Source organism: Sminthopsis crassicaudata, chromosome 2 (genome assembly GCF_048593235.1).
Source record: "Sminthopsis crassicaudata isolate SCR6 chromosome 2, ASM4859323v1, whole genome shotgun sequence".
NCBI lineage: Eukaryota > Metazoa > Chordata > Mammalia > Dasyuromorphia > Dasyuridae > Sminthopsis > Sminthopsis crassicaudata.
The window spans coordinates 601,873,686-601,896,520 of NC_133618.1; the positions used below are offsets into that span (position 1 = coordinate 601,873,686).

General features: G+C 33.8%; 1 protein-coding gene across 1 annotated transcript in view; it reads right to left on the reverse strand.

The window, feature by feature from the left end:
* The window catches only part of CPXM2 (carboxypeptidase X, M14 family member 2), a 282,814-nt gene that overhangs the window by 89,278 nt on the left and 170,701 nt on the right, over nt 1–22,835 (reverse strand). Inside the window, exon 5 of the mRNA XM_074295802.1 lies at nt 2,995–3,079. Coding sequence (XP_074151903.1) covers nt 2,995–3,079 — 85 coding nt within the window. The remainder of the gene's footprint in view (nt 1–2,994; nt 3,080–22,835) is intronic.

The window sequence follows — 22,835 nt, forward strand, 5'->3', positions numbered from 1 at the left end:
GGCCAAATAATTCTTAGATTGTCTGTCCTGGATCTGTTTTCTAGGTTAGCTGTTTTTTCAAAAAAAGATATTTAACATTTTTCTACTTTTTCTTCTTTTGGTTTTGTTTGAATGATTCTTGCATCATCCATTCACTTCCATTTGTTTAATTCTAATGTTTTAGGGAATTATTTTCTTCAGTTAGTTTGTTTACCTCCTTTTCCCTTTGGTCAATTTAACTTCTAAATGAATTGTTTTGTTCACTGATTTTTTTTTCCATTTCACCAATTCCATTATTTAGGAGACTTGTACTCTGTTTCCAATTCAGCAGTTCTGTTTTTCAAAGAGCTATTGTCTTTTTCTATTTTGAAAAATCTCGTTTTAAAGAGTGAGTTTTCTTCAATTTCTGTTTTTTTCCTTTCCAAAGCTCTCATTTCCTTCCCCCATTTTTCTTCTAATTCTCACATAAGGTCTTTTTAAAAATTCTTCCAAGACAGCCTTTAGAGTTGGAGACCAACTTATAACAACCTTTGAGGCTGCATCTGGAGAAGTTTTACATTTAATGTCCTCAGAGTTTGAGGTTTGCTCTTCCCTGTCTCCATAATAGCTATTTATAGTCAGAGCTCTTTTTTTCCTTTTTTGCTCATTTTTAAAGGTTGAGGTCTGCTCTTAGGGCAAAAGTGAGATTATCCCAAGCTTTCTCTATAGGTGACAAGGTCTTCACACTGCCCTGGGGGTGGTGCTGCTGGCTTCCTTCCTATGCTGCTTAGGCATAACCAACTGCTGCTTGTTATTCTGGGATTCAGGGGATCACTATTTACCTTCTTTCTCTGCTGATCCATTGATTTCTGAAGAAGACAGGGTAGCCAAAGCTGCTGTATTTTGGCTGCGAGCCCCCCCCTACTAGATTCCCCAGCATAGGGTCTTTCTGCACTGGGTATCCCTGAACTGCACCTGTGCCATATATGTTACAACCTTCTCAGTGGCAGCTTCACAATGAGCTCCCTAATGAGCACTGTCAGTTGACATGACCAAAGGCCCAAGTTCCCTATACATCTGAGTAAGGACTTTGCATAGGGATTTAGAAAATATTCTTTGGGTTTTGTCTTTGATATGGGGAACTCCTGATGTATCAGGGTAGACTGGCTTCTACTCTTCAACTATCATCTCAAGAGAGGATATTAAAGAGTTGTTACTTTTCTAGAGTGACAGTACTAGTATGTGTCAAACACGAAGTTTAAACTTTAGTCTCCCTACTTGCAAAGACTTTCTCTATATTCTATGTCAAATTGCCTCTTGAATTCAAAACATATAGGTGAGAGGTTTAGGACATAATGGCAATTTTAGAGAAATGGTATGATCAAGGCAAGACCTTCAATTACGTACAAAATTACTTTAGTCAAAAAGTATTTACTGAATACACATAATTTGTGCATAACATAAAATGATATTTTGGTGATAGGAAAGGGAATCAGAGTCATAGATTTGACCTAAAGTAGCATATAATCACCCACAGCTATCTAGAGATACACATAAGTAAGCCTCTGCTGGTAGAGAGAAATAATGAATGTAGGTAAAAGGAAGGTTTCCAGACAAACCACCATAGCCCTGAAATAGGCAAAGAACACACACACACACACACACACACACACACACACACACACACACACACACACACACTATCAGCCTGAATCACAAAATTTTGTATCAAAAGGTACTTTTAAACTACTAATTCAATTTTAATAACATTTTTCACTGTGTTGTGAAAGTTCCACAGAAGTGGATATCTCCATTACACACTTCAGCAACAATACTATCTATATGATGATCAATTCTCATGGACATGGCCCTCTTCAACAATGAGATGAACCAAATCAGTTCCATTTGTTCAATAATGAAGAGAACCACCTACACCCAGTGAAATAGCTCTGGGAAATAGGTGTGGACCACAACATAGTATTTCCACCCCTTCAGTTTTTGTCTGCTTGCATTTGTGATTTCCTTCTCAGGTTATTTTTACCTTATTTCTAAGTCCAATTTTTCTTGTGCAGCAAAATAACTGTATGGATATATATATATATATATATATATATATATATATATATATATATATATATATATATATATATATATATGTATGTATGTATATTGTGTTTAATATATACTTTAGCATATTTAGCATGTATTGGTCTACTTGCCATCTAGGGGAGGGGTGAGGAGAAGGAAGTGAAAAGTTGGAACAGAATGTTTTGTAAGGGTCAATGCAGAAAAATTACCTATGCTTATATCTTGTAAATAAAAAGGTATAATAAATTTTTTTAAAGAAGTGGATATCTCAGGGTGAGTTTCATTCTTCAGGAAATAGCATGGAATTTCAAAGACCAATGAAAATTACTAATAATTTTGAACAAAAACTCAATTATACATAATAATTCCCCCTTGCCTTCATTTTTGAGTGAAATATAAGAATCATCACACTAATAAATAAACCACAAAGTAGGCATAGTTGTATCTGGTATGTCTATAATGTGGCAAAAGATAACATATCTAATAAATTCACTAAATAGACATTCTTTATACATACATACATATATATATATATACATATGTAATTATATATATATCCTTATTTTGTTCATATGTGTTTTCATAGATGGACATTTATATCCATATGGACCTCCATTTATATATTTCTTGTATAGAGATAAATAGATATATAGATACCCATTTAAAAGTTTCTTGAGTGAGTACTATGGAGCAATAGAAAGGATGCTCAACTGGGCATCTGTAACTTAAGTTCTAAGTTTTGATTCTTCCATTAACTAAATATATGACTTAGGGCAAACTGCTTTCCCTCTTCGGTCATCATTTCAATATCCTCATCTCTAAAATGGTGGAATGCATAGGAACTACAGGAAATGATCCCTAACATGACTGGAGATTTTGAGTAGATGTTGGATAATCACTTGCCAAGTTTCTATGGTTCTAGCTATGTCCACAATTATTGATACTTACCATATCTCCTGATCCATTCTTAACAGTGATCCAAGTATGACTGTCGTTGCTTACCATCACCTTATACGATGTCACCCAATCACTCCTAGGAAGCAAAAGTAAACTAGTATTGGTATATGGGCTTTAAAAAAATCATGACAAAAAATAGCAGTGCATATAAACAACCCAAGATTTTTTTTGTGTGTTTTAAAATAACCTCCACAACCTGAGTTAAAAATTGATCTAACATGGAGAAATACTTGAACAGTATAATAGAACAGAACTGACAATATCCTTAAAAGAATTGATTGAGTTACAAAAATGAGCGTGATTCCCTCATGGTCACAATCTTTCAGCCTTCTATCCCTTCCCCCCAAAAAGCTGTATGTACATAATAATCTCAGACTAGAGTCATTGCTTCTTGATCCCTTTTGAAAGTCTAATGAAGGAAAAACACAGCCTGACAATTCTCCTGCCAGAGGAAGTGGGATAGGAAAATACTCAGAATGCATATGTTCAGGAAACCATTTTTCCTTGCTGTCTCATCTTACTATCATTTAGATTTGTAATGAGACAATTAGATTTTAATGCATTAGAAATCATAGACAGTCTAACCATCCTTCACAAATATTGACATGTTGAGGTTCTGTTTGGAGGTTTTTTTTTTTTTCCCCTTTTCTCTAATGTTTGTCCAGATCAGTGACTTCATCATCAAACAAGAATTCCCAATGTGGAGCTTCCCAGCACCAATAAGTTTCAACAGTGTGGAATCTTAAAAGACCTATCTTAGCACTGACTAATCTGACAAAGCAGAAATACATCAGAGGGAATATTTGAACCCAGCTCTTCCTCACTCCAAGACTGGCTCCCTAGCCATAAGTCAACACAGAGTTTCTATAGAGCAATTATTGTTACTGTTTGGTCATTCAATTGTTTCTGATGGTTCATGACCTTATTATGAGGTTTTCTTGACAGAGATATTGGAGTAGTTCACCATTTCCTTCTCTGGTGGGTTATAACAAAAGAGGTTAGGTGACTTAACCAATGTCACATAGCTACTTAGTGTAGATTTGACTCAGATTTTCCTGAATCCAAGACAACTAGGTGGTTCAGTGGATAGAATGCTGGACTGGGAATCAAAGATATCTGAGTTCCTTTCCAGTTTCAAACTTTAACTTCTGTTTGCTTATGAGTAAAGAAGATTTGAGTTCAAAATCTGGTCTCAGATACTAACTAGTTGTGTGACCCTGGACAAATTACTTAATCTCTGTTCACCTGAATCCACTAGAGAAGTAAATGGCAAATTAGTCTAATACCTTTGAAAGAAAACCCTATACTGGGTCATGACATGAATGAATTATATCACTGCTATACTGCTTCCCATCTGCAGGCTCAAAACTCTATTCACTGAACCATCTAACAGTTTTCAAAGCAATTACTATATCCCCATAATCCACAAACGACTCAAATAAATATTTTTGTTTGCAATGTGAATCCATACTGCCTGGTAAAATTTATTTGGAAAGATTAACTAATTATATGAAACCTAATTCATTCAAGAACACAGTTCTCAAGAACCTCTAGTTGCAAACTCATTTAGGGGATTATAAATGCTTCATGTACTGCAGATGGGGTTGAAAGGATTATTTGCTAAAAGTGAAAATCTTTAAATATGATAATATCATATTTGGATCACAAAATTATTTTTTAGTAGTAAGCAGTCCTTCTAATTGATACTATGCCTGTGTTTCTTAATTTGGTGCAATTTCCTCAGACAGACTTTGTATTAGTGTAAGACAACAAGAACTGTCCAAAAATGAAATAAATGTTTCTAAAAATAGTGAATTGCACATCACTGGAGATTTTGAGTAACGACTGGATAACCAACTGCAAAAATTATAATTGAAGCATTTCATGTTTAAGAGGAGATTGGATTAAGTGGCTTGTAAGGGCATAGGCAGCTCTATAATCCTATGAATGTCAGTCATATTTGCCTCTTACAGACCTTGATTTTTTCTTCTGTGAAATGAAAAGCTTGAATGAGATAATTTCTAAAGTTCTTTCCATTTCTAGTATTTTATATTCTAAGATTTGTAGAACCAATGTTAATGGTTCTAGATCTATGTCATATTTTATAAAACTAGTATCTTTGTACTATAAAATTAATCTAAACAACAAATTAATCCCAATCTTAAGAGAACCTCTAAGTGACATGCCAGCAAACTCATTTCACTATTCTCATCTTATGTGGTGACTATTATGACAATGCCCATTTTCCCCTGCAGTTTTAAATTCTGTGGTCATACAAATCTATGGTAAATAAAATTAGGAGTAATCATGCAAGGGTCATTCTCAGTCCTTCAAAACATGAGGATAAGTAACAAAAAGAAAGAAACTTTTTAAAGAAAAAAACTGGAAAAAAATAAACCCTCCTAAAATTTAAATACCAAATCAACAATTGTTCTTTATATATGTAAGTGATTTTTTTAAAAAATGGGACCTAACAAAGGCATTTTTGTCTTTAATGGTCTTTCCCCTTAAAACTCTGCAGAAATAGGATGTTGTGTTATGTGGTTTTTAGACATTTTCAGTTTCTTAGTGACTCCATTTGGGGTTTTCATTTCCTTCTCCAATTCATTTACAGATGAAGAAACTGAGGCAGTTAATCAACTTGCCGAGGGCTACACAGCAAATAAGGATCTGAGGTTGGATTTGTACTCATATATTCCTGACTCCAGGCCCACCACTATATCTTTTGTGCCACCTAAGAGATTTAAAATTGTTTTCTCAATTACATGTAAAAACAATTTTTAAATTCTTTTTAAAAATTAATCCAAATTCTCTTCCTCCTTCTCCTCTGCTCTCACTGAGAAGTCAAGCAATTTGATATAGGATATACATATTTAGTCATACAAAAGACATTTTCATGGTAGCATATTATGAAAGAAAACACAAACCAAAAAAAACACAAAGAAAAATAATTTTTTTAAAGTATGTTACACTGGAAACTGAGTGGATACCCCTCACTTAGGGAATGGCTGAATAAACTGTGGTATATGAATATTATGGAATATTAATGTTCTGTAAGAAATGACCAGAAGGGTGATTTCAGAAAGGGCTGGAGAGACTTACATGAACTGATGCTGAGTGAAATGAGCAGGAACAGGAGATCATTATACACTTCAACAACAACACTACATGATGATCAATTCTGATAGACGTGGCTCTCTTCAACAATGAGATGAAACAAATCAGCTCCAATAGAACAATAACGAATTGAACCAGCTACACCCAGCAAAAGAACTCAGGAAAATGAGTGTGAACCACTACATATAATCCCCAATCCCTCTATTTTTGTCCGCCTGCATTTTTTATTTCCTTCACAGATTAATTGTGCACTATTTCAAAGTCTGATTCTTTTTGTGCAGCAAAACAACTGTATGGACATATACATTGTATTTAACATTTACTTTAACATATTTAATATGTATTGGTCTACCTGCCATCTGTAGGGTAGGGAAAGAGGTTAAAAATTGGGAAAAAAAAAAAAAAAAAAAAAGGTTTTTCAACTGTCAATGCTGAAAAATTACCCATGCATATATCTTGTAAATAAAAAGCTATAAAAAAAGTTTAAAAGAAAGTATGTTACAATCTGCATTTTTATCTCACTAGTTCTTTCACAAGTGGTGGAAGCATTTTCCATCATAACTCTTTTGGAATTAGCTTAAATTATATATTGCTGAGAATTGTTAATCGATTACAGTTGACCATCATCTAATATTGCTAACCTTAAGAATTTTGCGTAAACCCAAAGACCTTTTTCTTTGCATACTATGAATAGTATGAAATCTGAAACTCAATTGGATTTATTCACTGAATTTCATAGAGAACTGTTTGGTTGAACACACACATACACACACACGCAATTAAAATATAGTTCCATTGCATGGAAATTTAAATTAGTATTGAACTTGGGTACTACCAGAAAAACAGGAATATTCTACTAGAGATGTATCTCTATCATATGGATATTATCTTCAAAAATGACTAAGTAGGCAGCTTATTTATTTCTTGCTATTGCAGTGAGTTCCTTTTGCTGCCCTTAATATTTTAATGTATGCATTGGAATGTTTCCTCTATTGCTATAAAATATAATGCTTTTATGTATTTTATCCTTTGTGATTCCTTTATGATATATTTATATACAACTTCCATGAAGGAGGATTTGCTAATACTTTTAATATTTTGTTTATACCAAATAACATTTGGATTGTCTGTCTTATCTCTCACATTTGTCATGTGATGATACCAACTCTTCTCATGCATGTCTTTTAATGATACCTTTTTTGCATAAGCTATACTTATATGCTTCATTCTTCTTATGCCTATAATTCATCTGTCCATCTGGACACAATATATATTGTGAGAATATATATGACCTCCAGAATAGGCAATTTAGAAAAATGGGGAGAAGCATTTGACCTGATTTTAGATCCCAGCTTTTCCAATTACAACTCAAAGTTACTACAAGTACTCTTTTTTGGTTTTCTTCAAATAAATAATTAAGGTGCTAGATTAATTGTCTTCTAAAGTCCCTGATATTTCTAAATCTATGACCCTATAGCAGGGCTTTTCAGCCTTTCAAACACTGTATAAATGTTCTGAGTTATTATATTAATGCTCAATAAGATTGGGGGCTATACCATTATTGGAATCTCATCCCTAAAAGAAGAAATGAGATGCAATTAAAAAGTAATTAGCAGAGTCAGAGCAAAAGAGGCCTCGTGGGGAAAGAAGGCATAGATTGATGGATGACAATAACCAAGAAGGCACTCATATTAGAGCTCACCAGATAACCAAATGCAAAGGGAAAAATTGGAGGTATGAAATGGAAGGTCTAAGGCTGGGGTGTTCAGCATAGATTCAGGAAGAACATAGTATACAAGGAAAGAGTAAATGTTAAGAGAATAATAATTGCACTTCATAAAACTTCTCATATGATGCGCTTTAATGAGAGGGGTATGTATGTCTATGCTCCTTCTTGGTTCCACTGCATCTGTATCACCAGGAATCTCAGCACGTACCACTCAGAAATACTTAGTGTCTGGATCTAGCATCAGGGCAGGTACTCTGAACAGTTAAAAGTACTTTGCTGGAACCTTTAATCTTCCATTAGCTTAGTGGGAGCTATTCTCCCACAGGCCCCAGTTTATTATCAAGGCAAAATGAAAGTTTAAATCATTCACTTTCTTCTTTTCATGGTCTTATTTTAGTCTTAAATTTTTTTTAAGAGTACACATATTGTTGTCAGAAGGTACATGGAAGGGAAATCATATGCCAAATGGGCAAAGGCTCACAGGAATCTTTTATATATAATACTGTTTTTACATTTTATGCCTGAGCCATATATACATATATATAAAGAGAGAGAGAGAGAGAGAGAGAGAGAGAGAGAGAGAGAGAGAGAGAGAGAGAGCAATCTATACATGGAATCTTACAATTCAACCTTGGTCCTATTGGGCAGGATTCATTTATCTAACTTTGGTTATGTTTGATGTGGTTATATGCAGTGAATTCTGCTTTTAAGTAGAATGTCCATATATTCTATATTCAAAGTTGCCTTGATTAAATTGCTTAATTAAGATTCATGGCCACCAAAATATAATCATACTACTGATATTCAGTAAATCTACTCATTCAAACTCATCATCAGTTGACAGAGTAAAACAAAAGATCTATTATACACCAGAACTAATAAGCCTTTATTTTCTTTTCTATCTGAATGTCTAAGCTGCAGAATCATTCTATTGAATTTTACATTCTTCCAATGGTGTTTTGAGGTCCTAAAGTATCCAGTTAATAAGTTGGATTCCATTTTTATGACAAGATAAAATAATTTATATTACAAGTGAAAACTTAGCCAAAATAGCTCTAGATTTCAGTTTCTTCATCTATAAAATTGGGATGTTGAATCATCAGCATGGAGACCCTGCTCTTCAATCATCCCATCATATCCACAAGCTGCTGTTCTGCCCTATTCATCACAACACAACCATTACCACTAATTTTTGCATGTCTATTCCCAAGAATGATTTAGGGATGCTGATTATCTCCAACTGGGTCACTAAGGTTAGAAGCCCGTACAAATGGAGGAGAACCTACAGTTTCTTTGCAATGGGCATTAAGATTGCTCAGCCACATATATAATAAAATCAATTATTGTCTTAAAGTTCAACATAAAATCTTCTGCCCATTCAGAATATTCCACATATGAAAATAATGCTGAAAGTTATCCTCATTTCTAAAGCTCATATTAGGCATATTTTTAGGTATTAGTGTGTGGCCTGCTCAGAATGACTTATGCAATAGTGTGATTATTTTCTTAGCTCCTAATATACAAAGGTTTGAAATCCACAGCACAGTTTAATGGCTTCTTCAGTTCATTGATGAGCATTATTATACAGATACTGTATTATAATTACAATCATTCAAGTTTAATTTGGTATGATTTTCAATTTCTCCTGAAAAGTAATGCTATTCAGGTAAAAGAACATTTGTGCCTAACTCTAACTTGAAATACATTAATGATTAGAGTGAGGTACTGTCCTCCTCATGGCTTATAGTTTCACCATATCATAGTCTCCCTTCTCAATGAGAGATAGTTTTCTTATAATGAAAAGTACACAAAAAAGTAGGCTTCAGTCCTGGCTCAAGAACTTTCTTACTATGCAGTAATACAAATTATTTAACTACCTGGAGCCTCAGTTTCCTCATGTGTCAAATGGAGATTTGATATAGGAAAAAAATATTAAGCATTTACCATATGCTAAATACTGTGCTAGTCCTTAGGACACCCACACAGACCCACATTCACAGACACAAAGGTTCTCAAGGAGAATTTGGTTTAGGTTTTTTTTTATAATAATATGTAAAGAATCATATAAAGAATAAGAATAACATCTCATCATAATATTGTTATTGGGCTTAAAGGAAATACTGTATGCAAAGCATGGACATTATTATAGTTGTTATTTCAAGCACATATAGTTTCATTTTAGTGCCTTTTTATCTGACCATTCAAATAGAGAAAAAAAAAGACACTACAAAGATTTCAGTGAAAATCCTTAACATCTTCAGTCCTTTCCTACACAAGTTTTATTCAGAAAAATCAGACATATTATATAAATATAAATAGACTGACTGGGGGGACCAGAAGAGCTAGTCAATATTGTTCTTTCTCTTCTTACCAAATTCTCACTCAGCCCTCTAACCAAATCTCTCTCATTCTTTCACATTTGTTAGAGGTACAAGAGTGTCCTTGCATGCTCTCATGAGATTGGCAACTTTCTAAGACAGAGGTTTTTAACTTGTTTGTGTTAAGAATTCGCTTGGTAGTTGAAGCCTATGGACCCTTTATCAGAAAAACATTTTAAATGTATGACATAAGATATAAAAGATTGCCAGAGGTTTTTGAAAGCAAAGATTATTTTTTCCTAATCCAAATTCAAGAACTACTTCAAATTTATCTAATTTTTGCAAAATTTTGAGTTATAAACTGGTGGTACAGACCAATCTGATTCCTGCTCCACATTAAAGGTGTTTAAAGCAACAAATCTGAATCATTAAAGGAAAGGAGACTATATGAAGCCACTACCTCTCAGTACAAATAATGTCCTTTTCCTTTCTAATCTCTTATAAATGCCTCCATAATTTAGAAGAACAATAAAAACAGAATCAGTGCAGGTAACTGTCTTCATGGGTACAAATTTATATCCATCCATGCCCTCCCAGAAGTAATGGTTTCATTGATTTGATTATAATTCCCAGAGCAAGAAGTCGAAAGTGGAAGGGAGGGATGAGTGAAGATATGCATCCATGGACAGAGAAGAAAGTGGCTGTAGTGAAAAAGCAAGGTCCCAAGACAGGAGATGAAATTGAGTGTCTTAGTCCCTTATAGGCATGGTCTCTGGAGGTTATAGCTATTTGGACATTTGTAACATGAGGATAAGCATTTTATTTTATGTTTTTTCTTACTTTTTTATTAAAGGTTTTTATTTTTCAAAACATATGCATTGGTAATTCTGCAAAATTAGCCCTTGCAAAGCCTTGTGTTATAGTTTTCCCCCTCTTTTTCTCACCCCCCTCCCTAGATGGCAAGTAGAAATATATGTTAAAAAGGATAATCATTTTAACAGCCTCTCTTGTAGAGCTATTGTGATAATCAAATAAGGTAATGTGTGTAAATCACTAAGAAATTTTATAAATGACATTGATTATCCTTATTTTAATGGAAAACAAAAGAAAAATATTTATGGATACTGTAGTAGAATAGAAACACACAACACAGTATACTTATAAAAGCCAACAGAAAAGAGGAAGGCTATTATTAACATTCAGAAACACACAGCAGCCTCATTAAGGAATTAATCTTTCCTCTTCAATATGTTTATGAATATTAGGAGAATCTTTTGAATATCAAAGTATAGGATGTCAAGACTAGCACTGTAAGTTCAAAAAATTTACCTGCTAAAGATACACACACACACACACACACACACACACACACACATAGATGTTTGTTTAAGGGGATAATTAAGGACTAGCTAGGAAAATTAAGGTTTTGTCTGAGTTTCTTCCTAAGAGTTCTCAGTCCTCATTTCCAGAATTCTACACCTAACAAGAATAAGATTTACCCCTGAAAGGGCATGAACTCGGTGCTTGTTTGGACTACTTAGCTTGGTTCATAATTATAAACCTATGTTTTAGTGTCTGTGAGCTGTCAATATTCTTAATCAAAAGATGTCTGGTCAAGAGTGAATAGAAAAACCCAAGAGAGCAAAACAAGACAAAGAAAACTAGATCAATTTCCATAATGAATATCAATGCAAAAAATTTAAATAAACATTAGCAAGGAGAGTAGAGCAATATATACAAGGATCATACATTATGATGAGAAGGTGGGATTTATATCAGGAAAGTTGGGCTAGTTCAATATTAGAAAGTGATAATATCAATTAAAAATAATGAGATTATGTAAATATATATAGAAAAAATTTTGACAAAATATAATACCCATTAAAAACATCATAAGGTGTAAAATCAATGAAACTTTTCTTAAAATGATAAGTACTACCTATCTAAACCTATGAGGATTCATTCTTTGAAACAGGGATGAAATTGAAGATTCCCAATTAGATCAGAATTGAAGCAAGTTTACCCATTACCACCATCATTATTCAATATTATAGGAGATATACTAGCTATAACAATTAGTTAAGAAGAAAAAAAAAGTGAAGGAAGCATTTTTTAAACAGATAATAAGATAATTTTTCCACTTTTGGTATGATTTTTCATGCATAACACAACAAATATGGAAATATGTTTAAAAGAATTGCACATCCTTAACATATATTGGAAAGGGCAGAGAGAAAAATGAATGCTGAAAACTATTTTTACATATATTTGGAAAAATAAAACACTATTGAAATTTTTTTTAAAACCAGATGATATGATAGTATACTTAGAAGATTGTAAAGAATCAAATAAAAAACTAGTTGAAAAATTGCACGATGTAAAATAATCCACATAAATCATATCAGCACTTCTATATATTACAAACAAAATCCAGAAATAGAAGATACAAAAACTAACTCCATTTAAAATAACTGCAGATAATATAAAATTATTTGGATTATACCTGACAAGAAGAATCCATAGATGATATGAATATAAATACACAATATTTTTTACACAAATAAAAAACAAATTTAAATAATTAGAAAAATATTAATTACTCATGGGAATGCTGAATCAATATAATAAAAATGACAATTCTACCTAAGTAAATTTACTTATTTAGTACTATACCAATCAAACTCCCAAAGAATTATCTTAAAAATTGTAACACAATTCATCTGAAAGAAGAAAAGGTCAAGAATTTCAAGATAATTAAAAGGAAATGAAAGATGATGGTCTAGAGGTTGTAGATTTCAAATGATAATGTGGTAATTATCAAATAATCTGGTACTGCCTATGAAAGGGAGTGGTGAATCAATGGAACAGATTAGATATACAATACATAGTAATGAGGGAAAGGAAAGGGGGAACCCCGTTTCTCGGCACATAGATAATCCCATGAGGCGCAGTGTCCCCTGTAAAACGAATTTACAGGCCCCAAAACCTAAATTGATAAATAGAAGGTTTGTTGTAGGAATTTGGAAGTAAAGTTAAGTTAGAAAGATGCCAGGGCTAAAGGTGGCCACTGGGTGGGCAGGAACCCCTACATGGCTGGAAGGATACCATGTGTTGGCTGGAAGGGCTCCTGCAAAGAGGGCTTTCCGGCTCACCTCTTTTATACCCAAAAGATGATGGGCAGTACCCCTAAGTTCTCGGCAGGGTTTTCAGTTAGCTCAGATCAGGTGAGGGCTGGGGGAAGCTGAGCTGATGATGGTGGGGGCTGGGCCCAGATATTCAAAGGGTGCCTTTGACTAGGATTTGTGAATCAAGGTCAGTCATGGGTTGGGCAATTAGAAAGGAATCTTAAAGGGACCCCAACCCTCATCAATAGTAATAAACAATCATGGTAAACTAGTGTTTGATAAACCAAATGATCCAAACTTTGGGGGCAAGAACTCAACATTTGACAAAATTGCTGAAAAAAACTGGACAGCATTTTGGCAAAAACTAGACATAGAACAATATCACACACAATATACCAGAATGTCAAAATAAGTACATGACTTAAAAATAAACATTGGTATGATAAGTAAACTAATGTAACACAGAAAAAAATATACCTATACCTATTATACCTGTTGAAAAGGAAGAGTTTGTGATCAAAAAAGAGAAAAATTAAAGCAGAAAACTGGGATACCATTTTTATAGTAGCTTTCTCTGTCAAAGACCTTATGTCTAAAGTATATAGGGAACTGAGCCAAATTTGCAAAAATAAGAGTCATTCCCCAGCTAAAAAATGGTCCAAGAATATGAACAGACAACTTTCAGAAGAAATCAAAACTATCAATAGTCACATGAAAACATGATTTAAATCACTACTGAATAGAAAAATGTAAATTAAAACAATTTGGAGATAACACCTTAAACCTATCAGATTGACTAAAATGACACAAAAGGTAAATGATAAATGCTGGAGGGGACATGAAAAAATTAGAATACAAATTTACTAGTAGTAAAGTTACAAACTAGTGTGGCCATTACGGAAAACTACACCCAAAGGACTATAAAACTTTGCAACCCCTTTGACCCAAAAAATACCATTATATCCCAACGAGATTTTTTGGGAAGCATCAATATGCATAAAATATTTATAGCAGCTCTTTTTGTGGTGGCAATGAATTGGAAATGGAGGGATACTTATCAGTTGGAGAATGATTGAACAAGTTGTGGCATTTGATTGTCATGGAAGACAAATGGGTTATAAGAAATGATGAGGAGGATGGTTTGAGAAAAAACGCTATGATTTATATGAATTCAAACAAAGTTGAAGTTAGAAGAATAAGAACATTTCACATAGTAACAGCAATATTTTAAGGATGATCATCTGTGAAAGATTTAGCTACTCAAATCAAAACAATGATCCAAGACAATTCCAAAGGAACAATGATGTAACATTTTATCTACCTCCAGAGTGAGAAATGATGGACTCTGACATTTCTTATTTGCATGATAGTTTTTATGTTTTCTTTTGCAACATGGCTAATATGGAAATAAGTTTGGCTTGACACATATAATCAAAATCTAACTACTGCTTTCTCAAAGAGGAAATTAGGATAAAACAGAGAGAATTTGGAACTCAATATTTAAAGAATAATGATTGTTAAGAATTCTTTTATATAGAATTGGGAATTCTTTAATGAAATAAAAGGAGTGATTATATAGGTCACCACAAATCCACACTAGGGACACTAGTCTAGTCCATATTGATGACTCACAATATGTCCTGATAATAAGGCTAATACCCTAATATCAAACATGAACAATAGGTTACAATTTAAGAAAGATCTTAACATTATATTCTTGTTTTGTGCTTTAATAGCTGTAAAGCATTATATGTAAGGTAATATGAAAAAATTATAAACATAAATTATATATTCTACTTTAAACGATGTACTGAATTCATAGACTAAACAATTAATTTACTAACATGGAACCACCCACTGCCCACCTGCTTCCATACCTAAATAATCCTAACACTAACCACAAATGAACCAGTAAAATTTCTAAAATTAAATTAAACACTAGGTAGCTTATAAAATCATCTCAATGTCTAACGTGTGAAAAAAAAAATCTGGAACAGAATTAAAGTTATTTCTGTGCAGTAGGTCTCCGAGAGTTAAAGAGCCCACACTTTTTAGACTACTTTTGTTTCCAAATGAATAGTCATTAACAGTTCTATGTCAAACTGGAAGGACAAATCAATGTGAAATCAACCCTCATGGACCATCCCGATGAATTTTGATCTGACTGATTTAAATTGAGCTTTGTAACAATAACTTGAATAAATGCATATTTGGTAGGCTTATCAGATTTGCAGATGACACAAAGCTTAGAGGGATTGCTAACATTACAAAATACAGATTCTGGGTTGAAAAATATATTTTCAGACTAGAACATTGGGCCAAATCTAATGAAATATTATTAAGGCTCAATACCAAGTCTTATAATTGAGCCCAAAAAAAAACTTTCAAAAGTCCAAAGTTGGGTAAGACAATTATTCATCAGAAAACAAGATGGAACTGTAATGGATTGCAAGTTTATAGAAAATGGTAACCAAGAAAGCTAATGCATTGTTATCCCACACTGAAAGAATCATGGTTCAAAAGATTAGTTATAGTGCCACTTTCTTTTATCCTGGGAAGACTACCTCAATAATATTGTGTTCAATCTTGGTACCATATTCTAGAAAGTACAATGATAAAAGGGTTTCCAGAAAAATACAATTAAGAGGCCTTGAGTTCATGACACATGAAAACCACCTGGAGGAACTGGATGATTGCTGGAAGAACTGTAGACCAGCAGGATATGGGAATTGTCTTCAAAGATCTGAAGTCCATGAGTTACAAGATGGTCAAGGCTTTTCTTGTTTGATTGCAGAGGCTAAGGCTGGTGTGAAAGTTTAAACCTAGAAATAATTATGTGAAAGTTTCACTGAGGGTAAATTTGGGCAGGAAGTATAGAAAATGAAGTTAAGAGATAGCTAGACTATCACTTTTCAGGTAGGGAATAGAGGGAATTCTTATTCAGGATTAGTTAGGCTACATGACCATTGAGATATCTTCCAAAGTTTGGATGCTGCATTCATGGTACCTGCTATCAATGAACTTAAAATCAGGTCCAATCACAAAGTGAAAGCAGTATCCTTTCAAAATGACAATTTTACCTTCAGAAAATAGTAAGCATATTTTATTGACCCATAGCAGAGAGAGAGAGAGAGAGAGAGAGAGAGAGAGAGACAGAGAGAGAGAGAGACAGAGAGAGAGACAGAGAGAGAGACAGAGAGAGAGACAGAGAGACAGAGAGACAGAGACAGAGAGACAGAGAGACAGACAGAGAGAGACAGAGAGAGAGACAGAGAGAGAGAAAGTACTCACAAAAAAAACCAGGAGAATCGAGAAGGGTTTCCCATAGGAGATGGCATGAGAGTTTAGTTCAGAAGAAACCTATTATAAGAGGCAGAAGTGAGAAGGAGGAAGTTTGAGGCATAGGGGACAACTTGAAAAAAATTATAGATGCCTGAGATGAGATGCCCAGCTCAATTCCAGGTAATAGTTAGTAAACCCATTTGGGGGAAATGTTGAGCACAATTTGTGTAAAGAAGAGCAATGTGAAATAAATCTGGACAGGTTACTCAGACTGTGAAGACTTGAAATGCCAAACTCTGTCCTCTCTTGCTGTCCAATCCAAGTCCCATAATGTCACCAAACAAGGTTCCCTAATTCCAATTATTAAATAGGTACCCACACATGCACATACACACACACACACACACACACACACACACACACACACACACACAATTTACCCAGCTACCATAACAAAGTATTATTAACTAAAGACAAACACTCTAAAATGAAGAAAACTATTTTAATCAAATAAAGCAGTTATCAAATAAATCAAAATTATTTTTATCAAATAAATTATATATATATATATATATGTATATATATATATAATATTTATGATATGATGATATTTTACCATGGTGGGAATTTCCTATCCTTTCTTAGAACATTGGTCTAAGATTTCCCAAAGGATGAGAAGAATTCTAGGAGATGTCTGATAATACTGGCTATTACTGATTCTCTGATCCCCATACCCCTGGAGATCTTATCAGCTTTCATTTCGACTGAACAGCTAAGGAATGAGTTTTGTTCCCAAATGGCTTCCAAAAAATCCTCCTCTATGCTAGGCCTGAAGTTCAATATCACTCTTCCTACTGCTGTGTAATTTTGCTGCACGAACATTCAAAGCAAATATTTCATACTATATAGAATCTATTCACTTCACATGTCAAAACAAGTTTCTCAGCAGGCATTGTTAATTTTATTTGACCTAGAAAAGGATAATGTAAGTATATTTATTTAGATTGCACTGATCTTTAAGAAGCCAAAGAACTTGACAGGTATAAACTATGATTCTTATTAAAATCCTTTTAAGTATTATAAACATATGGTTGGGGAAACTGAGGCACAGTGTGCTGAGTGATGTGCGATTCCTCTCACACAGCAGAGCCAGAAGACACATGATGAATTCTTGATCAATATCTTCCTCATCTAATTAACCAATAAACCAATCAAAAAGTATTTATTAAGTTCCTCATATTTATAAGGCATGAGGTTAGGCACTGGGATACAAGCCAAAACAATGAATCAGTGCCTAGTTATAAGTAACTAAACCCAATAAAAAGGACATATGTGCATATACATATATACACACATGTATGCAAATGTGTATAAACATAGGCAAATAAGTAAAACTGTATAAATATATATATATATACACACACACACACACATATATATATATATATACATATATAGGTATATATAATTTTTAGATTTATTAAAGCTTAAAGTGAACTAAGACTTTTGGGACACCTGTTAACAGCATGAATATAAAGAAATAAATACAAAGTAGTTAAATATAAGGTCATTTGAAATACTTTCCTAACAACAACCTTCAATTTTTTTTCCTATACTCATTGTTCATATTATAGCATCTAGAGATAAAGAGAAGAAGCTTAATTTTTTACTCCACATTTCAGCCTCTCAAGTACTTAGTGACAATAATTATGTCTTTAATTGTTCTCTTCTTCAAGGCAAACACCCCTAGTTCCTGTAGAGATCCTTATAGATTCCTCAAGACCCATTACCATTCTATTTGTACTCCTTTGGATGCTCTTCATCTTAGCTTATCAGTTAAGGACATTCATGATCAAGGTCATCGTTTTTTTTTTTTTTTTTTTTTTAATCCAAATTATTCGACCTTTCCATTCCTATTTTCTGGTCAATTACCTGGAGACACAACTTAGTGTGAGGATTACAAAATTTGGGAAAAAACAAAAAAAACAAAACCTGGCTACAAAAAGTAATCGTTTTGTGCATTTTATAGGAAAAAAAATGTACCAGCTAATTTTAAAATTAAATCTTCCCATTTCAAATAATTTCCTAGACTCATTCCTCTCTTTCGGGGAATGGAAGGGGGAGGTAAGCATAAAAGAGGATAAAGAAACCTTTCCAAGAATATCTGGTTAAAGGAAAGTTTTGGGAAAGTTGTTTTTTATACCTTTGAATCAAGCATTAGCAAAGCAGGTCCATTCCTGGAAATGGTTACTAGGGCCAACTGCATTCATTAGGTAAGCTCTTCACACTCTCTTTATCCCAGCCCTCAGCCCCACTGCCAGGGAAAAGAGTGGGAAGTGGGAAGGATATCAACACATGGCCAGTCTTCTACTAGGAGAAAGAATAGCACTTTTTATTACTGCACTTATGCTTCTACCGTTCATTGCCAGGACAAAATGATAAACAACAGTCTTTTTACATAAGCCAAATTGTTGGTCATCTTACCAAGGCTCAAGACAACTACAAAGTAACTGACAGACTCCAGGTGCCTAATTCCAAAATAGTCCCAAATGCACTTTAAAGAAGTGATCTTCCTCATTGTGTCATATATACAAATAAGTGATTGTAACCCAGATTTTATCCCATATGAAATAGCATAATAATAGCTAGGATTTATATAGTACTTTACAATTTGCCAAGTTCTTTACATATGCTATCTCATTTTATCCCCATAACAACTCTGTGAGGTAGGTGCTATTATTATTCCCCATTTTATTGATGAGGACAGAGAGGTAGAAAAATATTAAACAACTTGTTGAGGGACTCACAATTAAATATAACCCTGAATAAGTTATAAGGGAGTATTGGAACTTGAATCTTCAATCCAAGTTTAATATTACCTACTCAGTTAATTCTACCCGGAATACATTACTTTAAACAATAATTACTAAGTACCCATCATATTTTGTACTCTGAGCTAGGTATTTCATGCGATACAAAGGATATGACATGATTTTTGCCCTCAAAGACACTGCAATCTGGTTGGGAGAAAAATAATCTATACTATATTAAAAGATGACCAAAAGGTTTAAATAACCCTCAAGTATTAGATAGGGAAGCAATCTAAGACATTATTTATTCCAATATCCCTTTTCTTTATAAGTGGCTATCAAACTATTTGAAAGTGAATACTGTGTTAAACTATCCTTTCTGTGACGTAACTATGGCATGACAGAGAATTCAACAATTACTTGAGAACATTTATTTTTAGGTATCTAACATATGGATCTCCCTTTCTTCTAAATTTTCTAGAACATGTATATTCTATACTACAATTTAGCACTTAATTTAATATGTTTCTTATTACTCATTCCAACTGGTCCAAATCTGCCATTCAAATCTCATTGGGTCTTATGCCTCTTACCAGACTCAGAGATCAGCCAAACTTATCCTTCCTCTGTTCTTCATGGTTGATACCCCATCTCCTGTTAGTGTCTTTACTCTGACCCTTTTCCCATCCCTGGAATGTACCCCAACTTTGCCTTGCCTCATATTGTCTCTTTTTTTAAAATGCAACTTAAGCACGTCTCTGCGGGAAAAATTTCCTTATTTCCCCAAAGATAATGTCCTCTACCAAATTACTTTTATTCAATTATGTATATATTTACATTTACATATGTGTATACACATATATAATCTAGCTACCTAGCTATAAAATGCTTTAGATAAAAATGTTTTATCCTCTATAGTCATGCTCACTTTAAGTGAGGATGGTTTTATTCTTAAGTAGCTACAGAGACTAGCACCATAGCCAGTATATAGTAGGTGCTTTATAAATACGAGTTGATCAATTGTCTCCCCAAACAAGGTGTAAACACTATGAATATAAATATCACATCTCAGACACTTATCTGGAAGAATGAACATTAGATAGGATTGAGAGACTGGAAACTCAGTTTCTCTACCTGTGTAGAGAAGCTAGAAGCTTGCTGTGTGACCTGGAGCTATTTATTCAATCTCCCAGACTAGTATTTGTTCTCCTCTCAAAAATAAGAGATTTGGACTTTGTGATTTATAAGGTCCCTTCCAGCTCTCAAATTCCATTTTATGACATTATGTTCTTCTTGGACTCTGCTTTCATACCACCAGGCATAGTATTCAAACATACTGAGTCAATTAACAAGAAGTTTGTTGAAAACTTTATAAAAAGTGCTATTAAATTATGTTTTATTTATGCATCTACAGTAGAAAGCATGAAGAAAATCATTTCACAGAGCTATCTGTACTGAACAGCATGCAGAAATTTCATGAAGAATTATGTATTCATTTATTTTTACAAGTTCCATAAAATGGAAATAAATCAAATAATACTGAAATAAATCAAAATCTGATTTTACCAGCATAATTTTGCAGGCCAAAGTTAAAAAAAAAAAAAACTTTTCAAATGAGAAGACAGACAGACAGACAGGCAGATAGGAAGGCAGAGACATAGAGAGGAGGAGGAGGAGGAAGAAGAAGACAAGAAAGAAGGCAAGAAAGAAAGAAGAAAAAAGGAAGGAAAGAAGGAAGGATAGAAAAAAGGACAAAAAGAAAGAAAGAAGGAAAGAAAGAGCAGAGGAGGAAGAAAAAGAGGGAGGAAAAGGTTGAGAGAGAAGAAGGAAGAAGACAATGAGAAAGATGAGGAAGAGGAAAGAAGGGGGGAAAGGAAAGGAAAAAGGATAGTAAAGGAGAGAGGAAAGAGGACAAAGTGGGAAAGAGGGAAAGAGAGGGGAAAAGAGAGAAAGGTAGAGAGAAGTAGAGGAAGAAGAGGTGGTGGGTGATCGGAGAGAGAGAGGAAGACTTTAAAAGCTTTTAAACCTTACAGCTCCAAAGCCCTCAAACTATATCATAAAGAGCCCAATGAAGTATCACAACCTGAACAGGGGATATCTTTGCTTAGTGCAAAACCTTGTGACTTTTAATAAGTGAACAAAAACAGAAAGAGCTATAAAAAACAAAGCAACTTGAGCTTGTATGTGGGTGCTACTGATGGGGTCATTCATATTTTTATTGGAACTATGTTAAAGGATTTCTTTAGAGTCTTTGTTTTACTTTAAATAGGTTCCTACCAGCATACTGCACACAAGAAATTTTTACATAAGCCAAATTGTTGGTCATCTTACCAAGGCTCAAGACAACTACAAAGTAACTGACAGACTCCAGGTGCCTAACTCCAAAATAGTCCCAAATGCAGTTTAAAGAAGTGATCTTCCTCATTTGTGTCATATATACAAATAAGTGATTGTAACCCAGATTTTATCCCATATGAAATAGCATAATAATAGCTAGGATTTATATTTTAAATAACTTGGGAAACTACATTTATGATATTTGAGAATATTTATATCAAAATAATTAATAAATATAAAATTATAGAACACTACAATGTCCCAATTGAAAAGGACCTTAGAGACAATTTAGTCCAACCTGCTAATTTTATAGTTGGAGAAACTGAGACTCACTTGAGTTGAGTTGAGGTCTTTCTTTTCTATGCCCCAAAGTAAGACCTGAAAGTAAAAGTTTGGGGAAGAGACAGGAGGAAGAAATTATGCATAAAAGGAACAAAACAGTAGCATATTTTGGATCATGGACTATGGAACTGTTCACCTAGAAGAGTTTAGCTCCTCCCCCATAGGGACTGAATGCCTTCTTTGTAATCACTCCAGCCTCGCTGTACTATGTGAAATTATAGAAATTAAAATATAGCCCTGTTCTATTTAAGTGTTGGAAAGTCTTTAAAAAAGGAGGAGTGGAACTAATATGATACAAAGCTGGCCCTTATGCAACAGCTAAAAAAGATCATGAAACGGGGCCAGTAATCTTTCTAAAATACTACACACCAGGCTAATAGTAAAGCAAATGGAGCTTGAAAAAGGAGGAATTAAAGAAAGTCTCCAAATTCCCCTTTGGAAAAACAGGCCCCAATTTCCACTTATTACTATAATTCATTTAAAAGGGCTAAAAATAAAAAAATGGAAAGAAATTAGGAAGCAATTAATCAGAGCTCAAAGCATTTCAAAGAGGCATATTCTTTCAGGATCTGATTCCACCAATGCTGCATTCACACAAGCAAAATTAAATGGCTCTTGGAGACTTTATCTGGCAGCTTGAATAAAAGGATACAACAACTTTTAGAATCTCTTATTTTCCTTCCGAGCATAATTCAGGAGCTATCTCTTACAGTAGACCTTTCCTGATCTCCCCTGGTCTTCCAAGTTCCCAATTAATAACCCTCTCTCCCTA